Source organism: Tinamus guttatus, unplaced genomic scaffold (assembly GCF_059628265.1).
Source record: "Tinamus guttatus ecotype Peru unplaced genomic scaffold, ASM5962826v1 Tinamus_guttatus_pri_ptg000825l, whole genome shotgun sequence".
Classification (NCBI taxonomy): domain Eukaryota; kingdom Metazoa; phylum Chordata; class Aves; order Tinamiformes; family Tinamidae; genus Tinamus; species Tinamus guttatus.
This window is the reverse complement of record NW_028289359.1, coordinates 119,173-144,975: the sequence shown is the minus strand read 5'-3', so window position 1 is coordinate 144,975 and position 25,803 is coordinate 119,173. Positions and strand designations below refer to the sequence as shown.

The 25,803-nt window shown below is 60.2% G+C and overlaps 1 protein-coding gene across 1 annotated transcript in view; it reads left to right on the top strand.

Annotated features, from left to right (window-relative positions):
- LOC104580506 (phosphoribosylformylglycinamidine synthase) overlaps positions 1–10,110 on the top strand; it is a 60,500-nt gene extending 50,390 nt beyond the window's left edge. The window contains 5 exon segments of the mRNA XM_088537613.1: positions 40–123; positions 2,313–2,468; positions 5,362–5,487; positions 8,708–8,853; positions 10,045–10,110. Of these exon segments, the coding sequence (XP_088393739.1) occupies positions 40–123; positions 2,313–2,468; positions 5,362–5,487; positions 8,708–8,853; positions 10,045–10,110 (578 nt within the window).
- The last annotated feature ends 15,693 nt before the right edge of the window (positions 10,111–25,803 follow it).

The window sequence follows — 25,803 nt, the reverse complement described above, 5'->3', positions numbered from 1 at the left end:
CATGGGTGCCCCGCGGCGCTGACCCCGCCCCCTTGGCAGGCACCATCGTGGTCTCGGCCTACGCCGTGTGCCCCGACATCACGGCCACCGTCACCCCCGACCTCAAGTGTCCCAACGGCAGAGGTGGGGGCAGCACCCATGGGTGCCGCGGGGCTCCCGTGGGTGGCGGCCTCGTGTGATGGGGGCTATGGGTGCGGGAGGGTTTCTGTGGGTCCTGGAGCACCCATGGGTCCCATCTGCACGTGATGGGTGCAGGGGGGTTTCTATGGGTCCCTGGAGCACCCATGGGTCCCATCTGCATGAGAATGGGTGCTGTGGGTCCCATCCCCACCTGATGGGTGCTATGGGTGCAGGGATGATGCTATGGGTCCTTGGAGCACCCATAGGTGCTATCCTCATGTGATGGGTGCTATGGGTGCGGGAGGGTTTCTGTGGGTCCTGGAGCACCCATGGGTCCCATCTGCATGAGATGGGTGCTGTGGGTCCCATCCCCACCTGATGGGTGCTATGGGTGCAGGGATGATGCTATGGGTCCTTGGAGCACCCATAGGTGCTATCCTCATGTGATGGGTGCTATGGGTGCAGGGGGGTTTCTGTGGGTCCTGGAGCACCCATGGGTCCCATCTGCACGTGATGGGTGCAGGGGATTTCTATGGGTCCTTGGAGCACCCATAGGTGCCATCCACAAGTGATGGGTTCTATGGATCCCATCCCTACGTGATGGGTGCTATGGGTGCAGGGGCATTTCGATGGGTGCAAGGGCGGTTCTATGGGTCCGAGGGGCACCCCTGGGTGCCATCCTCACCCAATGGGTGCTCTGGGTGCAGGTGAGATGCTGTGAGTGCCTGGAGCACCCATAGGTGCCATCCACAAGTGATGGGTGCTATGGGTCCTATCCCTACACGATGGGTGCTATGGGTCCGAGGAGCACCCCTGGGTGCCATCCTCACCCAATGGTGCTCGGGAGATGCTGTAGGTACCTGTGGGTCTCATCCATACGTGATGGGTGCTATGGGTGCAGGGGCATTTCGATGGGTGCAAGGGCGGTTCTATGGGTCCGAGGGGCACCCCTGGGTGCCATCCTCACCCAATGGGTGCTCGGGAGATGCTGTAGTTACTGGTGGGTCTCATCCATACGTGATGGGTGCTATGGGTGCAGGGGCATTTCGATGGGTGCAAGGGCGGTTCTATGGGTCCGAGGGGCACCCCTGGGTGCCATCCTCACCCAATGGGTGCTCGGGAGATGCTGTAGTTACTGGTGGGTCTCATCCATACGTGATGGGTGCTATGGGTGCAGGGGCATTTCGATGGGTGCAAGGGCGGTTCTATGGGTCCGAGGGGCACCCCTGGGTGCCATCCTCACCCAATGGGTGCTCTGGGTGCAGGTGAGATGCTGTAGGTACCTGTGGGTCCCATCCCTACATGATGGGTGCTATGGGTGCAGGGGCATTTCTATGGGTGCAAGGGCGGTTCTATGGGTCCGAGGGGCACCCCTGGGTGCCATCCTCACCCAATGGGTGCTCTGGGTGCAGGTGAGATGCTGTGAGTGCCTGGAGCACCCATAGGTGCCATCCACAAGTGATGGGTGCTATGGGTCCTATGCCTACACGATGGGTGCTATGGGTCCGAGGGGCACCCCTGGGTGCCATCCTCACCCAATGGGTGCTCAGGAGATGCTGTAGTTACTGGTGGGTCTCATCCATACGTGATGGGTGCTATGGGTGCAGGGGCATTTCTATGGGTGCAAGGGCAGTTCTATGGGTCCGAGGGGCACCCATGGGTGCCATCCTCACCCAATGGGTGCTCTGGGTGCAGGTGAGATGCTGTGGGTGCCTAGAGCACCCATAGGTGCCATCCACAAGTGATGGGTGCTATGGGTCCTATCCCTACACGATGGGTGCTATGAGTCCGAGGGGCACCCCGGGGTGCCATCCTCACCCAATGGGTGCTCTGGGTGCAGGTGAGATGCTGTAGGTACCTGTGGGTCCCATCCCTACGTGATGGGTGCTATGGGTCCCATCCCTACATGATGGGTGCTATGGGTGCAGGGGCATTTCTATGGGTGCAAGGGCAGTTCTATGGGTTCGAGGGGCACCCCTGGGTGCCATCCTCACCCAATGGGTGCTCTGGGTGCAGGTGAGATGCTGTAGGTACCTGTGGGTCCCATCCCTACGTGATGGGTGCTATGGGTCCCATCCCTACATGATGGGTGCTATGGGTGCAGGGGCATTTCTATGGGTGCAAGGGCGGTTCTATGGGTCCAAGGGGCACCCCTGGGTGCCGTCCTCACCCAATGGGTGCTCTGGGTGCAGGCGAGGTGCTGTGGGTGCCCCTGAACCCGGGGCGGCACCGCTTGGGGGGCAGCGCCCTGGCCCAGGTCTTCTCCCAACTGGGTGACGAGTGCCCCGACCTGGAGGACCCCGAGGTGCTGGCGGCCGCTTTCCGCGTCACCCAGGAGCTGCTGCGCGGTGGGTGCCATTGGGTGCCATGGGCGGTGATTGGGTGCCATGGGGGGTGATTGGGTGCCATGGAGAGGTCATTAGAAGGGTCATTGGGTGCCATGGGGACTCATTGGGTGCCATGGGATCATTGGGTGCTATTGGAGGTCATTGGGTGCCATGGGGGCTCATTGGGTGCCATGGGGGGTGATTGGGTGCCATGGGGGTCCCTGGGCACCATTGGGAGGTCATTAGAAGGGTCATTGGGTGCCATGGGGGCTCATTGGGTGCCATGGGATCATTGGGCGCCACTGGAGGTCATTGGGTGCCGTTGGAGGTCACTGGGTGCTACGGGGTCTCATTGGGCACCATGGGGGCTCATTGGGTGCCATTGGAGGTCATTGGGTGCCATGGGGGCCCGTTGGGTGTCGTAGGAGGTCATTGGGTGCCATGGGGGCTCATTGGGTGCCATGGGATCATTGGGTGCTATTGGAGGTCATTGGGTGCCACAAGGGCTCATTGGGTGCCACGGGGGGTTATTGGGTGCCATGGGGGTCCCTGGGCACCATGGGGAGGTCATTAGAAGGGTCATTGGGTGCCATGGGGGCTCATTTGGTGTCATGGGATCATTGGGTGTCATTGGAGGTCATTGGGTGCCATAAGGGCTCATTGGGTGCCACGGGGGGTTATTGGGTGCCATGGGGGTCCCTGGGCACCATGGGGAGGTCATTAGAAGGATCATTGGGTGCCATGGGGGCTCATTGGGTGCCATGGGATCATTGGGTGCTATTGGAGGTCATTGGGTGCCATAAGGGCTCATTGGGTGCCACGGGGGGTTATTGGGTGCCATGGGGGTTCCTGGGCACCATGGAGAGGTCATTAGAAGGGTCATTGGGTGCCATGGGGGCTCATTGGGTGCCATGGGATCATTGGGTGTCATTGGGTGCACGGGGGCTCATTGGGTGCCATGGGGGCTCCTTGGGCGTCATTGGAGGTCATTGGGTGCCATGGGGGCTCATTGGGTGCCACGGGGGGTTATTGGGTGCCATGGGGGTCCCTGGGCACCATGGGGAGGTCATTAGAAGGGTCATTGGGTGCCATGGGGGCTCATTGGGTGCCATGGGATCATTGGGTGCTATTGGAGGTCATTGGGTGCCATAAGGGCTCATTGGGTGCCACGGGGGGTTATTGGGTGCCATGGGGGCCCCTGGGCACCATGGAGAGGTCATTAGAAGGGTCATTGGGTGCCGTGGGAGCTCATTGGGTGCCATGGGGGCTCCTTGGGCGTCATTGGAGGTCATTGGGTGCCGTGGGGGGTGATTGGGTGCCATGGGGGTCCCTGGGCACGATGGGGAGGTCATTAGAAGGGTCATTGGGTGCCATGGGGGCTCATTGGGTGCCATGGGATCATTGGGTGTCATTGGAGGTCATTGGGTGCCATAAGGGCTCATTGGGTGCCATGGGGGGTTATTGGGTGCCGTTGGAGGTCACTGGGTGCCACGGGGTCTCATTGGGCACCATGGGGTCTCATTGGGTGCCATTGGGAGTCATTGGGTGCCATTGGAGGTCACTGGGTGCCATGGGGGCTCATTGGGTGCCGTGGTAGGTCCTTACGTATCATGGGAGGTCATTGGGTGCCATGGGGGGGTCATTGGGTGCCATGGGGGGGTCATTGGGTGCCATGAGGGCTCATTGGGCGCCATTGGAGGTCATTGGGTGCCATGGCGGGTCCTTGGGTATCATGGGAGGTCATTGGGTGCCATCGGGGCTCCTTGGGTGTCATTGGAGGTCTTTGGGCCCCATGGGGGCTCATTGGGTGCTATTGGAGGTCATTGGGTGCCATGGGGGGATCATTGGGTGCCACTGGATCATTGGGCACCATGGGGGCTCATTGGGGGCCATTGGAGGCCATTGGGTGCCATGGAGGGTCATTGGGTGCCATAGTGGGTCCTTAGGTGTCATGGGAGCTCATTGGGTGCCATGGGGGCTCCTTGGGCGCCATTGGAGGCCATTGGGTGCCATGGGGGCTCCTTGGGCGCCATTGGAGGTCATTGGGTGCCATGGGGACTCCTTGGGTGCCATTGGAGGCCATTGGGTGCCATGGGGGCTCCTTGGGCACCATTGGAGGTCATTGGGCGCCATGGTGGGTCCTTGGGTATCATGGGAGGTCATTGGGTGCCATGGGGGCTCTTTGGCTGCTATTGGAGATCATTGGGTGCCATGGGGGCTCCTTGGGCGCCATTGAAGGTCATTGGGTGCCATGGGGACATCTTGGACACCATTGGAGGTCATTGGGTGCCATGGGGACTCATTGGGCGCCATTGGAGGTCATTGGGTGCCATGGGAGGTCCTTGGGTGCCGTGGTAGGTCTTTACGTATCATGGGGGGTCATTGGGTGCCATGGGTGGGTCAGTGGGTGCCGTGGTGGGTCCTTGGGTATCATGGGAGGTCATTGGGCGCCATTGGAGGTCATTGGGTGCCATGGGGACATCTTGGACACCATTGGAGGTCATTGGGTGCCATGGGGGCTCTTTGGGTGCTATTGGAGATCACTGGGTGCCCTGGGGGCTCCTTGGGTGCCATTCGAGGTCATTGGGTGCCATGGGGGCTCCTTGGACGCAATTGGAGCTCATTGGGTCCCATGGGGACACCTTGGGTGTCATTGGAGGTCATTTGGTGCCATGGGGACACCCTGGGCGCCATTGGAGGTCATTGGGTGCCATGGGGGCTCTTTGGGTGCTATTGGAGATCATTGGGTGCCATGGGGACACCTTGGACGCCATTGGAGGTCATTGGGTGCCCTGGGGGCTCCTTGGGCGCCATTGGAGCTCACTGGGCGCCATGGGGACACCTTGGGTGCCATTGGAGCTCATTGGGCGCCATGGGGACACCTTGGGTGCCCTGGGCTCACCCTTGGGTGCAGAGCGGGTGCTGAGCGCCGGCCACGACGTCAGCGACGGGGGCCTCCTGGGCTGCGTCCTGGAAATGGCCTTCGCCGGCAACTGCGGCCTGCAGCTCCGTGTCCCCAACGGGCCACCCGGCGTCACCCGTGAGTGACGGGGACATCCAGCCTTGGGGACAGCCCGCCTTGGGGACGTCAATGTGGGGGACATTCATCCTGGGGACATCCCATCATGGTGACATCAACCTGGGGGACATCCAACCTTGGGGACATCAGCATGAGGGACATCCAGCCTTGGGGACATCCAGCCTTGGGGACAGCCTGCCTTGGGGACGTCAATGTGGGGGACATTCATCCTGGGGACATCCCATCATGGTGACATCAACCTGGGGGACATCCAACCTTGGGGACATCGACATGGGGGACATGCAGCCTTGGGGACATTCCATCTTGGGGACATCAACCTTGGGGACATCCCATCATAGGGACATCCCATCTTGGGGACATCCAACCTTGGGGACATCCCACCATGGGGACATTCCATCTTGGTGACATCAACCTGGGGGACATCCAACCTTGGGGACATCGACATGGGGGGCATCTAGCCTTGGGGACATCAATATGGGAGACATCCAGCCTTGGGGACATCCCACCTTGGGGACATCAACCTGAGGGACATCCAGCCTTGGGGACATCCCACCTTGGGAAGGTCCCACTGGGGGACATCAACATGGGAGACATCCAACCTTGGGGACATCCAGCCTTGGGGACGTCAATGTGGGGGACATACAGCCTTGGGGACATTCCATCCTGGGGACATCCCATCATGGTGACATCAACCTGGGGGACATCCAACCTTGGAGACATCAACATGGGGGACATCCAGCCTTGGGGACATCCAACCTTGGGGACAGCCCGCCTTGGGGCTGTCAATGTGGGGGACATGCAGCCTTGGGGACATTCCATGTTGGGGACATGAACATGGGGGACATCCAAGCTTGGGGACATCAAACCTTGGGGACATCCCACCATGGGGACATCCCATCTTGGGAACATTCAACCTGGGGGACATCCAGTCTTGGGGACATCCCACCTTGAAGACATCAACATGGGGGACATTCAGCCTTGGGGACGTCCAACCTTGGGGACATCCCACCATAGGGACATCCCATCTTGGTGACATCAACCTGGGGGACATCCAACCTTGGGGACATTGACATGGGGGACATCCAGTCTTGGGGACATCCCACCTTGGGGACATCCCACCATGGGATTGGTGGGGACATTCCATCTTGGGGACATCAACATGAGGGACATCCAGCCTTGGGGACATCCAACCTTGGGGACAGCCCGCCTTGGGGCTGTCAATGTGGGGGACATGCAGCGTTGGGGACATTCCATGTTGGGGACATGAACATGGGGGACATCCAACCTTGGAGACATCAACATGGGGGACATCCAGCCTTGGGGACATCCAACCTTGGGGACAGCCCGCCTTGGGGACGTCAATGTGGGGGACATTCATTCTGGGGACATCCCATCATGGTGACATCAACCTGGGGGACATCCAACCTTGGGGACATCGACATGGGGGACATGCAGCCTTGGGGACATTCCATCTTGGGGACATCAACCTTGGGGACATCCCACCATAGGGACATCCCATCTTGGGGACATCCAACCTTGGGGACATCCCACCATGGGGACATTCCATCTTGGTGACATCAACCTGGGGGACATCCAGCCTTGGGGACAGCCCGCCTTGGGGACGTCAATGTGGGGGACATTCATCCTGGGGACATCCCATCATGGTGACATCAACCTGGGGGACATCCAACCTTGGGGACATCAACATGAGGGACATCCAGCCTTGGGGACATCCAACCTTGGGGACAGCCCGCCTTGGGGCTGTCAATGTGGGGGACATTCATCCTGGGGACATCCCATCATGGTGACATCAACCTGGGGGACATCCAACCTTGGGGACATCGACATGGGGGACATGCAGCCTTGGGGACATTCCATCTTGGGGACATCAACCTTGGGGACATCCCACCGTAGGGACATCCCATCTTGGGGACATCCAACCTTGGGGACATCCCACCATGGGGACATTCCATCTTGGTGACATCAACCTGGGGGACATCCAACCTTGGAGACATCAACATGGGGGACATCTAGCCTTGGGGACATCCCACCTTGGGGACATCCCACCATGGGGACATCCCATCATGGTGACATCAACCTGGGGGACATCCAACCTTGGGGACATCGACATGGGGGACATCTAGCTTTGGGGACATCCCACCTTGGGGACATGCAACCTGGAAGACCTGTCAGCCACCTCCCCATGCCCGTGTCCCCATGTCTCCATGTTTCCATGTCCTGGTGTCCCCATGTCCCAGTGTCCCCATGTCCCCGTGTCCCAATGTCCCCATGTCCTGGTGTCCCCATGTCCCCACATCCTCATGTCCCCACCTCCTCATGTCCCCATGTCCCCACGTCCCCATGTCCCAGTGTCCCCATGTTCCCGTGTCCCCATATCCCCATGTCCCTGTGTCCCCATGTCCTGGTGTCCCCATGTCCCCATGTCCCCGTGTCCCATGTCCCCATATCCCCATGTCCCCATATCCCCATGTCCCAGTGTCCCCATGTCCCCGTGTCCCCATGTCCCGGTGTCCCCATGTCCCCACATCCTCATGTCCCTTTGTCCCCAATGTCCCCATGTCTCCATATCCCCATGTCCCCATATCCCCACGTCCCATGTCCCCATGTCCCCGTGTCCCCATGTCCCCACGTCCCCATGTCCCCGTGTCCCAATGTCCCTTATCCCCATGTCCCCATATCCCCATGTCCCCATATCCCCATGTCCCCACGTCCCCATGTCCCATATCCCCATGTCCCCACGTCCCAGTGTCCCAATGTCCCCATGTCTCTGTGTCCCCATGTTCCCGTGTCCCCATATCCCCATGTTCCCGTGTCCCCAATGTCCCCAATGTCCCCATGTCCCCGTGTCCCCATATCCCATGTCTGCCTGTCCCCATGTCCCCATGTCCCAATGTCCCCATGTCCCCATATCCCAGTGTCCCCATGTCCCCACGTCCCAATGTCCCCAATGTCCCCATGTCCCCGTGTCCCCATATCCCATGTCCGCCTGTCCCCATGTCCCCATGTCCCAATGTCCCCATGTCCCCATATCCCAGTGTCCCCATGTCCCCACGTCCCAATGTCCCCAATGTCCCCATGTCCCCGTGTCCCCATATCCCATGTCCGCCTGTCCCCATGTCCCAATGTCCCAATGTCCCCATATCCCAGTGTCCCCATGTCCCCACATCCCCATGTCCCCAATGTCCCCATGTCCCCGCAGCGCTGGCCGTCCTGTTCGCCGAGGAGCCGGGGCTGCTCCTGGAGGTGGCCGAAGGGGACGCGGTGGCCGTGACCCGGCGCTATCGGGCCAGCGGCGTCCAGTGCCTGTCCCTGGGCCACAGCGGTCCCCAAGGTCCCCAGGCCATGGTGAGACGGGGGGACATGGGGACATGGGGGGACATTGGGGACATGGAGGGACATGGGGACATTGGGGACATGGAGGGACATTGGGGACATGGAGGGACATTGGGGACATAGAGGGACATTGGGGACATGGGGACATGGAGGGACATGGGGGAGACAGGGAGGGACATTGGGGACATGGAGGGACATGGAGGGACATGGGGACATGGAGGGACATTGGGGACATGGAGGGACATGGGGGACATGGAGGGACATTGGGGACATAGAGGGACATTGGGGACATGGGGACATGGAGGGACATGGGGGAGACAGGGAGGGACATTGGGGACATGGAGGGACATTGGGGACATGGAGGGACATTGGGGACATAGAGGGACATTGGGGACATGGGGACATGGAGGGACATGGGGGAGACAGGGAGGGACATTGGGGACATGGAGGGACATGGAGGGACATGGGGACATGGAGGGACATTGGGGACATGGAGGGACATGGGGGACATGGAGGGACATTGGGGACATAGAGGGACATTGGGGACATGGGGACATGGAGGGACATGGGGGAGACAGGGAGGGACATTGGGGACATGGAGGGACATTGGGGACATAGGGGACATGGAGGGACGTTGGGGACATAGAGGGACATTGGGGGGACATGGGGGACACGGAGGGACATTGGGGACATGGAAGGGACATGGGGGGACATGGAAGGACATGGGAACATGGGGACATTTGGGACATGGAGGGACATTGGGGACATGGAGGGACATGGGGACATGGGGGGACATTGAGGGACATGTATGCAGTCCTTAGCATGTCCTTAGTGTGTCCTTAGCATGTCTGTGTGTCCTTAGTGGGTCCTTAGCATGTTCTTAGCATGTTCTTAGCATGTTTTGGTGCCACCAGGTCCAGGTGGCCCTGGGTGACACCGAGGTCCTCATGGAGCCCGTGTCCTCATGGAGCCCATGGGGACCCTCCTGGGCCTCTAGGAGGCCCCCATTTTCATGGGTCCTTAGCATGTCCTTAGCATGTCCTTAGCATGTTCTTAGCATGTTCTTAGCATGTTCTGGTCCCACCAGGTCCAGGTGGCCCTGGGTGACACCCCGGTCCTTGTGGGGACCCTCTGGGAGGCTCCCAGTTTCACATGTCCTTAGCATGTTCTTAGCATGTTCTTAGCATGTTCTTGTGCCACCAGGTCCAGGTGGCCGTGGGTGACACCCCGGTCCTCATGGAGCCCGTGGGGACCCTCCGGGGCCTCTAGGAGGCCCCCATTTTCGCGTGTCCTTAGCATGTCCTTAGCATGTCCTTAGCATGTTTTGGTCCCATCAGGTCCAGGTGGCCCTGGGTGACACCGAGGTCCTTATGGAGCCCGTGGGGACCCTGCGGGGGCTCTGGGAGGCCCCCAGCTTCGCGTGTCCTTAGCATGTTCTTAGCATGTCCTTAGGATGTTGTGTCCCCACCAGGTCCAGGTGGCCCTGGGTGACACCCCAGTCCTCATGGAGCCCATGGGGACCCTCCTGGGCCTCTAGGAGGCTCCCATTTTCGCGTGTCCTTAGCATGTCCTTAGCATGTTCTTAGCATGTTCTTAGCATGTTCTTAGCATGTTTTGGTGCCACCAGGTCCAGGTGGCCCTGGGTGACACCGAGGTCCTTATGGAGCCCATGGGGACCCTCCTGGGCCTCTAGGAGGTCCCCATTTTCATGGGTCCTTAGCATGTCCTTAGCATGTCCTTAGCATGTCCTTAGCATGTTCTGGTGCCACCAGGTCCAGGTGGCCCTGGGTGACACCGAGGTCCTCGCGGAGCCCGTGGGGACCCTGCGGGGGCTCTGGGAGGCCACCAGCTTCGCCCTGGAGCGGGTCCAGGCCGCGGCCTCCTGCGTGGACCAGGAGGAGGCCGAGTTGGCCCAAAGAACCGGGCCCCGGTACCGGGCGCCCCCCGAAGCCCCCCCGGTGCCGCGGGGGGTCATGGGTGAGTTGGGGGGGGGAACCCCCCGATATGAGGGGGGGAGACCCCTTATATTGGGGGGGGAAATCCCTTATATGGGAGGGTTATGGGGGGACACCCTGATATGCAGGGGGGACCCCTTATATGGGGGGAACCCCTTATATGGTCATGGGGGGCACCCTGATATGGGGGGGACCCCTTATATGGGGGGGTTGGTTATGGGGGCACCCTGATATGGGGGGGACCCCCTTATATGGGGGGGGTGGGTTATGGGGGGGGACCCCTTATATGGGGGGGCCCCTTATATGGTCATGGGGGGGCACCCTGATATGGGGGGGGACCCCTTATATGGGGGGGGCCTTTATATGGGGGTGACCCCTTATATGGGGGGGCCCCTTATATGGTCATGGGGGGCACCCTGATATGGGGGGGACCCCTTATATGGGGGGGACCTTATATGGGGGGGACCCCTTATATGGTCATGGGGGGCACCCTGATGGGGGGGGGACCCCTTATATGGGGGGGGGGCCCTTATATGGGGGGGACCCCTTATATGGTCATGGGGGGCACCCTGATATGGGGGGGGACCCCTTATATGGGGGGGGACCCTTATATGGGGGGGTTATGGGGGGCACCCTGATTTGGGGGGCTCCTTATATGGGAGGGGACCCCTTATATGGGGGGACCCCTTATATGGTCATGGGGGGGCACCCTGATTGGGGGGGACCCCTTATATGGGGGGGGGACCCTTATATGGGGGGGACCCCTTATATGGTCATGGGGGGCACCCTGATTGGGGGGGGACCCCTTATATGGGGGGGGGCACCCTGATATGGGGGGGGGGGAGACACCTTATATGGGGTGGTTATGGGGGGGGCACCCTAATATGGGGGGGGGACCCCCTTATATGGGGGTAGTTGGTCACAGGGGGGCACCCTGATATGGGGGAGTAATGGGGTGCAGGGGGCCCTGATATGGGGGGGGATCCCCCATAAAGGGGGATCCAGGGGGTTATGGGGGTCTCTGGGGTATTGGGGGGTCCCTGGGGATTTTTGGGGGTCCCTGGGTGGGGTTATGGGATATTGGGGGTCCCTGGGGGGTTATAGGGGTCCATAAGGGGGATCCAGGGGGGTCCCTGGGGTATTGGGGGTTTATGGGGGGGTCCCTGGGGATTTTGGGGGTCCCTGGGAGGTTATGGGGGTCCCTGGGGGGGGGTTATGGGATATTGGGGGGGTCCTGATGGGGGGGGGATCTATGGGGGGGGTCTCTGGGGGTTTATGGGGGGCTCATTGGGGGGGGTCCAAGGTGGCACATTGGGGGGTTATGGGGTCACCCCACGGTTATAGGGGGGATCACCCCATGGTTGGGGGGGGTTATGGGAGGGGTTATGGGGTCACCCCACGGTTATGGGGGGGATCACCCCATGGTTAGGGGGGGGGTTATGGGGGTCACCCCACAGTTATGGGGGGGTCCCTATATGACCCCCCCCGTCCCCCCCCCAGAGCTGCCGGGGCCCCGCGTGGCCGTCGTGCGGGAGGAGGGCAGCAACGGGGACCGCGAGATGGCGGCCGCCTTCGTCATGGCCGGGTTCCAGGTAGGGGCCCAGGCGTCCGGGGCCATAGGGACCCCATTGGGAAGGGCCCAGGCGTCCGGGGCGGGAGGGACCCCCAATATCGAGGCCGGAGGGGCCCAGGCGTCCGGGGCCATAGGGACCCCATTGGGAAGGGCCCAGGCGTCCGGGACGGGAGGGACCCCCCAATATCGAGGCCGGGAGGGGCCCAGGCGTCCGGGGCCATAGGGATCCCATTGGGAAGGGCCCAGGCGTCCGGGACGGGAGGGACCCCCAATATCGAGGCCAGAGGGGCCCAGGCGTCCGGGGCTGGAGGGTCCCCATTGGGAAGGGCCCAGGCGTCCGGGGCTGGAGGGACCCCCAATATCGAGGCCAGAGGGGCCCAGGCGTCCGGGGCCAAAGGGACCCCATTGGGAAGAGCCCAGGCGTCCGGGACCCCCCCCCGCCATCTGAATCCCGAGGGGCCCAGGCGTCCGGGGCCATAAGGACCCCATTGGGAAGGGCCCAGGCGTCCGGGACCCCCCCCCGCCATCTGAATCCCGAGGGGCCCAGGCGTCCGGGGCCATAGGGACCCCATTGGGAAGGGCCCAGGCGTCCGGGGCGGGAGGGACCCCCAATATCAAGGCCAGGAGGGGCCCAGGCGTCCGGGGCCATAGGGACCCCATTGGGAAGGGCCCAGGCGTCCGGGGCGGGAGGGACCCCCAATATCAAGGCCAGGAGGGGCCCAGGCGTCCGGGGCCATAGGGACCCCATTGGGAAGGGCCCAGGCGTCCGGGGCGGGAGGGACCCCCAATATCGAGGCCGGAGGGGCCCAGGCGTCCGGGGCCAAAGGGACCCCATTGGGAAGGGCCCAGGCGTCCGGGGCGGGAGGGACCCCCAGTATCGAGGCCGGAGGGGCCCAGGCGTCCGATAGGGACCCCATTGGGAAGGGCCCAGGCGTCCGGGGCGGGAGGGACCCCCAATATCGAGGCCAGAGGGGCCCAGGCGTCCGGGGCCATAGGGACCCCATTGGGAAGGGCCCAGGCGTCCGGGGCGGGAGGGACCCCCAATATCAAGGCCAGGAGGGGCCCAGGCGTCCGGGGCCATAGAGACCCCATTGGGAAGGGCCCAGGCGTCCGGGGCGGGAGGGACCCCCAGTATCGAGGCCGGAGGGGCCCAGGCGCCCGGGGCCATAGGAACCCCATTGGGAAGGGCCCAGGCGTCCGGGGTGGGAGGGACCCCCAATATCAAGGCCAGGAGGGGCCCAGGCGTCCGGGGCCATAGGGACCCCATTGGGAAGGGCCCAGGCGTCCGGGGCTGGAGGGACCCCCAATATCAAGGCCAGGAGGGGCCCAGGCGTCCGGGGCCATAGAGACCCCATTGGGAAGGGCCCAGGCGTCCGGGGCGGGAGGGACCCCCAATATCGAGGCCAGAGGGGCCCAGGCGTCCGGGGCCATAGGGACCCCATTGGGAAGGGCCCAGGCGTCCGGGACGGGAGGGACCCCCAGTATCGAGGCCGGAGGGGCCCAGGCGTCCGGGGCCATAGGGACCCCATTGGGAAGGGCCCAGGCGTCCGGGGCGGGAGGGACCCCCAATATCGAGGCCAGAGGGGCCCAGGCGTCCGGGCGCGCAGGTCTGGGACGTCACCACCGAGGACCTTTGCTCGGGGACCATCGCCCTCGACGCCTTCCGGGGCCTCGTGTTCGTCGGGGGCTTCAGCTACGCCGACGTCCTGGGCTCGGCCAAGGGTGCGTTTTTGGGGACGATTCCGGTGGTTTTGGGGCTCCTTAAACCTTCATTTCTCATTTTGGGGACGATCCGGGTGGTTTGGGGCTCCTTGAATCCCCTTTCCCATTTTGGGGATGATTTGGGTGATTTTGGGGGTCCTTGAACCTCCTTCCCATTTTGGGGATGATTTGGGTGATTTTGGGGCTCCTTTAATGCCCCTTCCCATTTTAGGGACGATTTGGGTGGTTTTGGGGCTCCTTGAATCCCCTTTCCATTTTGGGACAATCCGGGTGGTTTTGGGGCTCCTTGAATCCCCTTTCCCATTTTGGGGATGATTCGGGTGATTTTGGGGCTCCTTGAACCTTCCTTTCCCATTTTGGGGACGATTCGGGTGATTTTGGGGGTCCTTGAACCTCCCTTCCCATTTTGGGGATGATTTGGGTGATTTTGGGGCTCCTTTAATGCCCCTTCCCATTTTGGGGACGATTCCGGGTGGTTTTGGGCTCCTTGAACCTTCCTTTCCCATTTTGGGGACAATCCGGGTGGTTTTGGGTCTCCTTGAATCCCCCTTCCCATTTTGAGGACAATTCGGGTGGTTTTGGGGCTCCTTGAACCTTCCTTTCCCATTTTGGGGATGATTCGGGTGTTTTGGGGCTCCTTGAACCCCCCTTCCCATTTTGGGGATGATTTTGGTGATTTTGGGGCTCCTTGAACCTCCCTTCCCATTTTGGGGGTGATTCGGGTGGTTTTGGGGCTCCTTGAACCTTCATTTCTCATTATGGGGACGATCCGGGTGGTTTTGGGGCTCCTTGAATCCCCTTTCCCATTTTGGGGATGATTCGGGTGATTTTGGGGGTCCTTGAACCTCCCTTCCCATTTTGGGGATGATTTGGGTGATTTTGGGGCTCCTTTAATGCCCCTTCCCATTTTGGGGACGATTCCGGTGGTTTTGGGCTCCTTGAACCTTCCTTTCTCATTTTGGGACGATCCGGGTGGTTTTGGGGCTCCTTGAATCCCCTTTCCCATTTTGGGGATGATTCGGGTGATTTTGGGGCTCCTTGAACCTCCCTTCCCATTTTGGGGATGATTTGGGTGATTTTGGGGCTCCTTGAACCTCCTTCCCATTTTGGGGACGATTCCGGTGGTTTTGGGGCTCCTTGAACCTTCCTTTCCCATTTTGGGATGATTTGGGTGATTTTGGGGCTCCTTGAACCTTCCTTTCCCATTTTGGGGATGGTTCGGGTGGTTTTGGGCTCCTTGAACCTCCCTTCCATTTTGGGGATGATTTGGGTGATTTTGGGGCTCCTTTAATGCCCCTTCCCATTTTGGGGATGATTCGGGTGGTTTTGGGGCTCCTTGAACCTTCATTTCTCATTATGGGGACGATCCGGGTGGTTTTGGGGCTCCTTGAATCCCCTTTCCCATTTTGGGGATGATTCGGGTGATTTTGGGGGTCCTTGAACCTCCCTTCCCATTTTGGGGATGATTTGGGTGATTTTGGGGCTCCTTTAATGCCCCTTCCCATTTTGGGGACGATTCCGGTGGTTTTGGGGCTCCTTGAACCTTCCTTTCTCATTTTGGGGACGATCCGGGTGGTTTTGGGGCTCCTTGAATCCCCTTTCCCATTTTGGGGATGATTCGGGTGATTTTGGGGCTCCTTGAACCTCCCTTCCCATTTTGGGGATGATTTGGGTGATTTTGGGGCTCCTTGAACCTCCCTTCCCATTTTGGGGACGATTCCGGTGGTTTTGGGGCTCCTTGAACCTTCCTTTCCCATTTTGGGGATGATTTGGTGATTTTGGGGCTCCTTGAACCTTCCTTTCCCATTTTGGGATGGTTCGGGTGGTTTTGGGGCTCCTTGAACCTCCCTTCCCATTTTGGGGATGATTTGGGTGATTTTGGGGCTCCTTTAATGCCCCTTCCCATTTTGGGGATGATTCCGGTGATTTTGGGGCTCCTTGAACCTTCCTTTCCCATTTTGGGGTTAATTTGGGTGATTTTGGGCCTCCTTGAACCCCCCTTCCCATTTTGGGGACAATTCGGGAGATTTTGGGCTCCCTTAGTCATCCCCCCAGCCATCCCCATTTTGGGGCCATTCAAGCGGATTTTGGGACCCCATCTCCCATCCGGGCTCAATTCAGAGCAGAATTTGGGGCAAATCCTGCAGATTCGGGGTGCAAATTTGGGTCTATTCCCTGCGATTCCAGCGTGGAGAAAAAGGGGCGCAAAATGGGGCTTTTTGGGCGGAATCGGGGCGTGTTTGGGCTCGTTCTGGAGCTCGTTTCGTGGCGAAGCGGTTTTGGGGTGAATCGGGGCGGTTTTGGCGCAGGTTGGGCGGCCGCGGTGACGTTTAACGCGCGGGCGCGCGGCGCCCTCGACGCCTTCCGGAGGCGCCCGGACACCTTCAGCCTGGGGGTCTGCAACGGGTGTCAATTGATGGCGCTGCTGGGGTGGGTGGGACCCGCGGCCACCGGTGAGTTGGGGACATTGGGGACATTGGGGACAATGGGGATAATGGGGACAATGGGGACATCAGGGACAATGGGGACATTGGGGACAATGGGGACATGGGGGGCGTTGGGGACAATGGGAACTGCTGGCCCTGCTGGGGTGGGTGGGACCTGCGGCCACCGGTGAGTTGGGGACAATAAGGGACATTGGGGACAATGGGGATAATGGGGACATTGGGGACAATGGGGACATTGGGAGGATTGAGGGGATTGGGGACATTGGGGACATGGGGGCATTGGGGACATTGGGGACAATGGGGATAATGGGGACATTGGGGACATTGGGGACAATGGGGACATTGGGGACAATGGGGATAATGGGGACATTGGGGACATTGGGGACATTGGGGACAATGGGGACATGGGGGGCATTGGGGATAATGGGGACATTGGGATAATGGGGACATTGGGGACATGGGGGACATTGGGGACAATGGGGATAACAGGGACATTGGGGACATTGGGGACATTGGGAACTGCTGGCGCTGCTGGGGTGGGTGGGACCTGCCGCCACCGGTGAGTTGGGGACATTGGGGACAATGGGGACATCGGGGACAATGGGGACATGGGGGGCATTGGGGACAATGGGGACATTGGGGACATTGGGAACTGCTGGCGCTGCTGGGGTGGGTGGGACCTGCCACCACCGGTGAGTTGGGGACAATAAGGGACATTGGGGACAATGGGGATAATGGGGACATTGGGGACAATGGGGACATTGGGGAGAATGGGAACTGCTGGCGCTGCTGGGGTGGGTGGGACCCGCGGCCACCGGTGAGTTGGGGACAATGGGGACATTAGGGACATTTGGGAGAATGGGGGCATTGGGGACAATGGGGGACACTGGGGACATGGGGGACATTGGGGGGATTGGGGACATTGGGAACTGCTGGCGCTGCTGGGATGGGTGCGTTGGGGACATTGGGGACACTGGGGACATTGGGGACACTGGGAGGGACAGGGGACAATGGGGGGTGCTGGGGGTCCCTAATGATGGGGTCTCCCATTTGGGGGGGGTCACCCGTGGGTGCCCTGATCCTCCCCATCTCGTGTCCCCAGGGGTGTCCCCAGGGGTGTCCCCATGTCCCCAGGTCCTCAAGGGGTGTCCCCATGTCCCCAAGTGCCACCGTCACCCAACGCGTTGGGATGTCCCCAATTTGGGGGGTTCCTCTGGATTCCTCCCATTCGCGGGGGGTTTTTTGGGGTCCCCCCCAATTTGATGGCCCTGGTGTCACCCGTGGGTGTCCCCATGTCCCCAGGGATGTCCCCAGGTCCCCAGGGGTGTCCCCAAGTGCCACCGTCACCCAACGCGTTGGGATGTCCCCAATTCGGGGGATTCCTCTGGATTCCTCCCATTCGCGGGGGGTTTTTTGGGGTCCCCCCCAATTCGATGGCCCTGGTGTCACCCATGGGTGTCCCCATGTCCCCAGAGGCATCCCCAGGGGTGTCCCCAAGTGCCACCGTCACCCAACGCGTTGGGATGTCCCCAATTCGGGGGGTTCCTCTGGATTCCTCCCATTCGCGGGGGGTTTTTTGGGTTCCCCCCAACTCGATGGCCCTGGTGTCACCCATGGGTGTCCCCATGTCCCCAGGGGTGTCCCCAGGTCCCCAGGGGTGTCCCCAAGTGCCACCGTCACCCAATGCGTTGGGATGTCCCCAATTTGGGGCGTTCCTCTGGATTCCTCCCATTCGCGGGGGGTTTTTTGGGGTCCCCCCCAATTTGATGGCCCTGGTGTCACCCGTGGGTGTCCCCATGTCCCCAGAGGTGTCCCCATGTCCCCAGGGGTGTCCCCAAGTGCCACCGTCACCCAACGCATTGGGATGTCCCAATTTGGGAGGTTCCTCTGGATTCCTCCCATTCGCGGGGGGTTTTTGGGGTTCCCCCCAATTCGATGGCCCCGGTGTCACCCGTGGGTGTCCCCGTGTCCCCAGAGGCGTCCCCAGGTCCCCAGGTGCTGCTGGCGCCCAACGTCTCGGGCCGCTTCGAGTCGCGATTCGTCACCGTGCGCGTGGAGCCGGGGCCGGCGCTGATGCTGCGCGGGATGGAGGGCGCCGTCCTCGGCGTCTGGGTGGCCCACGGAGAAGGTTGGGGACACGCGGGGACACCAAGGCCTTGGGGTGGCCCTTGGGTGTCACCAAGTTCCCATATGGTCCCATCATGGGGCTTGGGGTGGCCCTTGGGTGTCACCGAGTTCCCTTATGGTCCCATCATGGGTCTTGGGGAGGCACCTAAGTCCCTTTGGGGTCCCATCATGGGTCTTGGGGTGGCCCTTGGGTGTCAGCATGACCTATATGGTCCCATCATGGGTCTTGGGGTGGCCCTTGGGTGTCACCAAGTTCCCTTATGGTCCCATCATGCATGGGTCTTGGGGTGGCCCTTGGGTGTCATGGAGTTCCCTTATGGTCTCATGATGGGTTTTGAGGTGGCCCTTGGGTGTCACCATGACCTATATGGTCCCATGATGGGTCTTGGGGTGGCCCTTGGGTGTCACCGAGTTCCCTTATGGTCTCATGATGGGTCTTGGGGTGGCCCTTGGGTGTCACCAAGTTCCCTTATGGTCCCATCATGGGTCTTGGGGAGGCACCTAAGTCCCTTTGGGGTCCCATCATGGGTCTTGGGGTGGCCCTTGGGTGTCACCATGACCTATATGGTCCCATGATGGGTCTTGGGGTGGCCCTTGGGTGTCACCAAGTTCCCTTATGGTCCCATCATGGGTCTTGGGGTGGCACCTAAGTCCCTTTGGGGGCCCATCATGGGTCTTGGGGTGGCCCTTGGGTGTCACCAGGTCCCATGATGGGTCTTGGGGTGGCCCTTGGGTGTCACCAAGTTCCCTTATGGTCCCATGATGGGACTTTGGGTGGCTTTGGGGTGTCACCTAAGTCCCTTTGGGGGTCCCATGATGGGTCTTGGGGTGGCCCTTGGGAGGGCGCCGTCCTCGGCGTCTGGGTGGCCCACGGAGAAGGTTGGGGACACGCGGGGACACCAAGGCCTTGGGGTGGCCCTTGGGTGTCACCAACTTCCCTCGTGGTCCCATCATGGGGCTTGAGGTGGCCCTTGGGTGTCACCAAGTTCCCATATGGTCCCATCATGGGTCTTGGGGTGGCCCTTGGGTGTCACCAAGTTCCCTTATGGTCCCATCATGGATCTTGGGGAGGCACCTAAGTCCCTTTGGGGTCCCATCATGGGTCTTGGGGTGGCCCTTGGGTGTCACCATGACCTATATGGTCCCATGATGGGTTTTGGGGTGGCCTTTGGGTGTCACCAAGTTCCCTTATGGTCCCATCGTGGGTCTTGGGGTGGCCCTTGGGTGTCACCAGAATCCCTTATGGTCCCATGATGGGTCTTGGGGTGGCCCTTGGGTGTCACCATGACCTATATGGTCCCATGATGGGTCTTGGGGTGGCCCTTGGGTGTCACCAAGTTCCCTTATGGTCCCATCATGGGTCTTGGGGTGGCACCTAAGTCCCTTTGGGGGCCCATCATAGGTCTTGGGGTGGCCCTTGGGTGTCACCATGACCTATATGGTCCCATGATGGGTTTTGGGGTGGCCTTTGGGTGTCACCAAGTTCCCTTATGGTCCCATCGTGGGTCTTGGGGTGGCCCTTGGGTGTCACCAGAATCCCTTGTGGTCCCATGATGTGTCTTGGGGTGGCCCTTGGGTGTCACCATGACCTATATGGTCCCATGATGGGTTTTGGGGTGGCCTTTGGGTGTCACCAAGTTTCCTTATGGTCCCATCGTGGGTCTTGGGGTGGCCCTTGGGTGTCACCAGAATCCCTTATGGTCCCATGATGGGTCTTGGGGTGGCCCTTCGGTGTCACCATGACCTATATGGTCCCATGATGGGTCTTGGGGTGGCCCTTGGGTGTCACGGAGTTCCCTTATGGTCTCATGATGGGTTTTGAGGTGGCCCTTGGGTGTCACCATGACCTATATGGTCCCATGATGGGTCTTGGGGTGGCCCTTGGGTGTCACGGAGTTCCCTTATGGTCTCATGATGGGTTTTGAGGTGGCCCTTGGGTGTCACCATGACCTATATGGTCCCATCATGGGTCTTGGGGTGGCCCTTGGGTGTCACGGAGTTCCCTTATGGTCTCATGATGGGTTTTGAGGTGGCCCTTGGGTGTCACCATGACCTATATGGTCCCATGATGGGTCTTGGGGTGGCCCTTGGGTGTCATCAAGTTCCCTTATGGTCCCATGATGGGTCTTGAGGTGGCCTTGGGGTGTCACCTAAGTCCCTTTGGGAACCCATGATGGGTCTTGGAGTGGCCCTTGGGTGCCACCACATCCCATATGGTCCCATGATGGGTTTTGCGGTGGACACCCCCAATGTCCCCAATGTCCCCAATATCCCCGCAGGCCGCTTCGTGTTCCGCACGCCCGATGTCCTCTCCTCCTCGCAGGCCGCGGGGCTGGTGGCCCTGCGCTACGTGTGTCCCCAATGTCCCCAACACCCCCAACATCCCCAATGCCCCCAATGGCCCCAATATCCCCAATGTCCCCAATGTCCCCAGTGTCCCCAATGTCTCCAGCATCCCCAACGTCCCCAATGTCTCCAATGTCCCCAATGTCTCCAATGTCCCCAGTGCCCCCAACACCCCCAATGTCCCCAATGCCTCTGATGTCTCCAATGTCCCCACTGTCTCTGATGTCCCCAATGTCTCCAGCATCCCCAATGGCCCCAATGTCCCCAATGTCTCCAATGCCCCCAACACCCCCAATGTCCCCAATGCCTCTGATGTCTCCAATGTCCCCAGTGTCCCCAATGTCTCTGATGTCCCCAATGTCTCCAATGTCCCCAATATCCCCCAACCCTCCCAATGTCTCCAGTGTCCCCAATGTCCCCAGCGTCCCCAATGCCCCCAATGTCTCCAACATCCCCAATGTCTCCAGTGTCCCCAATGTCCCCAGCATCCCCTATACTCCCAATGTCCCCAACATCCCCAATGTCTCCAGTGTCCCCAATGTCTCCAGTGTCCCCAATGTCTCCAGCATCCCCAACATCCCCAATGTCTCCAATGTCCCCAATGTCTCCAATGTCCCCAGTGCCCCCAACACCCCCAATGTCCCCAATGCCTCTGATGTCTCCAATGTCTCCAATGTCCCCAATATCCCCCAACCCTCCCAATGTCTCCAGTATCCCCAAGGTCTCCAGCATCCCCAATGCCCCCAAGTCCTCAGTGTCCCTAATATCTCCAATGTCCCCAACGTCTCTGATGTCCCCAATGTCCCCGCAGGCCGCTTCGTGTTCCGCACCCCGGATGTCCTCTCCTCCTCGCTGGCCGCGGGGCTGGTGGCCCTGCGCTATGTGTGTCCCCAATGTCCCCAACATCCCCAATGTCCCCAATGCCCCCAATGGCCCCAATATCCCCAATGCCCCCAATATCCCCAATGTCCCCAATGTCTCTAGTGTCCCCAATGTCCCCAACATCCCCTATACACTCAGTGTCCCCAATGTCCCCAACATCCCCAATGGCCCCAATGCCCCCAATATCCCCAATGTCTCCAGCATCCCCAATGTCCCCAATGTCCCCAACACCCCCAATACTCCCAATGTCCCCAATGTCTCTAGTGTCCCCAATGTCCCCAACATCCCCTATACACTCAGTGTCCCCAATGTCCCCCACATCCCCAACATCCCCAATGCCCCCAATATCCCCAATGTCTCCAGCATCCCCAATGTCCCCAATGTCCCCAACACCCCAAACACCCCCAATGTCCCCAATGCCCCCAATGTCCCCAACGTCTCTGATGTCCCCAATGTCCCCGCAGGCCGCTTCGTGTTCCGCACCCCGGATGTCCTCTCCTCCTCGCTGGCCGCGGGGCTGGTGGCCCTGCGCTACGTGTGTCCCCAATGTCCCCAACACCCCCAACATCCCCAATGCCCCCAATATCCCCAATGTCTCCAGTGTCCCCAATGTCCCCAACATCCCCAATGGCCCCAATGTCCCCAATGCCCCCAATGTCCCCAATGTCTCCAGCATCCCCAACGTCCCCAATGTCTCCAATGTCCCCAATGTCCTCAATGTCCCCAATGTCCCCAACATCCCCAATGTCCCCAACATCCCCAGTGTCCCCAACATCCCCTATACCCCCAATGTCCCCAACACCCCCAACATCCCCAATGCCCCCAATATCCCCAATGTCCCCAACACCCCCAATGTCCCCAATGTCTCCAATGTCCCCAATGTCTCCAATGTCCCCAACACCCCCAATGTCCCCAATGCCTCTGATGTCTCCAATGTCCCCAGTGTCCCCAATGTCTCTGATGTCCCCAATGTCTCCAATGTCCCCAATATCCCCCAACCCTCCCAATGTCTCCAGTATCCCCAAGGTCTCCAGCATCCCCAATGCCCCCAACGTCCTCAGTGTCCCTAATGTCTCCAATGTCCCCAACGTCCCCAATGTCTCTGATGTCCCCAATGTCCCCCACATCCCCAACATCCCCAATGCCCCCAATATCCCCAATGTCTCCAGCATCCCCAATGTCCCCAACGTCCCCTCCTGTCCCCGCAGGCCGCTTCGTGTTCCGCACGCCCGATGTCCTCTCCTCCTCGCTGGCCGCGGGGCTGGTGGCCCTGCGCTACGCGGACGACGCCGGCCGCCCCACGGCGCGTTACCCCCTCAACCCCAACGGGTCCCCGGCCGCGGTGGCCGCGCTCTGCTCGCCCTGCGGCCGCCACTTGGCCATCATGCCCCATCCCGAACGGGCCGTCCGGCCGTGGCAGTGGCCCTGGTGGCCCTCCGGGTGGCCCCGGTGGCCCACGGAGGAGGAGCCGGCCGGGCCGCCCGCCCCGTGGATGCGGATGTTCGTCAACGCGCGGGAGTGGTGTCAAGGGGGGGATTAGGGGGGATGCTGGGGACATGGGGACATGGGGGGTGGCAGGGGCAAGGGGGAGCTGGGGGTGGACTTGAGACATGGGGAGACCCATGGAGGACCTTGACCTTGAGATGGACTTGAGCCATAGGGAAACCTATGGGGAACCTTGACCTTGAAATGGAGCCATGGATGGACCTGAGCCATGGGGAGACCCATGGAGGACCTTGACCTTGAGATGGACCCATGGATGGACGTGAGCCATGGGGAGACCCATGGGGAACCTTGACCTATAGATGGACTTGAGCCATGGGGAGACCCATGGGGAGACCCATGGAGGACCTTGACCTATAGATGGACTTGAACCATGTAGAGACCCATGGAGGACCTTGAGATGGACTTGAACCATGGGGAGACCCATGGAGGATCTTGAGATGGACTTGAACCATGGGGAGACCCATGGAGGACCTTGACCTTGAGATGGACTTGAGCCATGGGGAGACCTATGGGGAACCTTGACCTTGAGATGGAGCCATAGATGGACCTGAGCTATAGGGAGACCCATGGAGGACCTTGAGATGGACTTGAGCCATGGGGAGACCTATGGGGAACCTTGACCTTGAGATGGAGCCATGGATGGACCTGAGCCATGGGGAGACCCATGGAGGACCTTGACCTTGAGATGGACCCATGGATGGACGTGAGCCATGGGGAGACCCATGGGGAACCTTGACCTATAGATGGACTTGAACCATGAGGAGACCCATGGGGAGACCCATGGAGGACCTTGACCTATAGATGGACTTGAACCATGAAGAGACCCATGGAGGATCTTGAGATGGACTTGAACCATGGGGAGACCCATGGAGGATCTTGAGATGGACTTGAACCATGGGGAGACCCATGGAGGACCTTGACCTATAGATGGACTTGAACCATAGGGAAACCTATGGGGAACCTTGACCTTGAGATGGAGCCATGGATGGACCTGAGCTATAGGGAGACCCATGGAGGAGCTTGACCTTGAGATGGACCCATGGATGGACGTGAGCCATGGGGAGACCCATAGGGAACCTTGACCTAGAGATGGACTTGAACCATGAGGAGACCCATGGGGAGACCCATGGAGGACCTTGACCTATAGATGGACTTGAACCATGAAGAGACCCATGGAGGACCTTGAGATGGACTTGGAACCATGGGGAGACCCATGGAGGACCTTGACCTTGAGATGGACTTGAGCCATGGGGAGACCTATGGGGAACCTTGACCTTGAGATGGAGCCATAGATGGACCTGAGCTATAGGGAGACCCATGGAGGACCTTGAGATGGACTTGAGCCATGGGGAGAGCCATGGGGAACCTTGACCTTGAGATGGACCCATGGATGGACGTGAGCCATGGGGAGACCCATGGGGAACCTTGACCTATAGATGGACTTGAACCATGAGGAGACCCATGGGGAGACCCATGGAGGACCTTGACCTATAGATGGACTTGAACCATGAAGAGACCCACGGAGGACCTTGAGATGGACTTGAACCATGGGGAGACCCATGGAGGATCTTGAGATGGACTTGAACCATGGGGAGACCCATGGAGGACCTTGAGATGGACTTGAGCCATGGGGAGACCTATGGGGAACCTTGACCTTGAGATGGAGCCATAGATGGACCTGAGCTATAGGGAGACCCATGGAGGACCTTGAGATGGACTTGAGCCATGGGGAGACCCATGGGGAACCTTGACCTATAGATGGACTTGAACCATGAGGAGACCCATGGGGAGACCCATGGGGAACCTTAACCTTGAGATGGACCTACACATAGACCCACAGATGGACCTAAACCATGGGGAGACCCATGGGGAACATTGACCTTGAGAGGGACCCAAAGACAGACTTGAACCATGGGGAGATCCATGGAGGACCTTGACCTTGAGATGGACCCATGGACGGACCCTCTAGAGCTGTGGAGAGCCTTGACCTTCAGATAGACTTGAACCATGGGGAGAGCCATGGAGGACCTTGACCTTCAGAGGGACCCAAAGACAGACTTGAACCATGGAGGACCTTGACCTTGAGATGGACCCATGGATGCACTTGAGCCATAGAGAGGCCAATGGGGAACCTTCACCTTGAGATGGACCCACACATAGACTTAAACCATGGGGAGATGCATGGAGGACCTTGACCTAGAGATGGACCCACAGATGGACCTAAACCATGGGGAGACCCATGGGGAACACTGACCTTGAGAGGGACTCAAAGACAGACTTGAACCATGGGGAGACCCATGGAGGACCTTGACCTTGACATGGACCCATAGATGGACCTGAGCCATGAGGAGACCCATGGAGGACCTTGACCTAGAGATGGACCCATAGATGGACCTGAGCTATA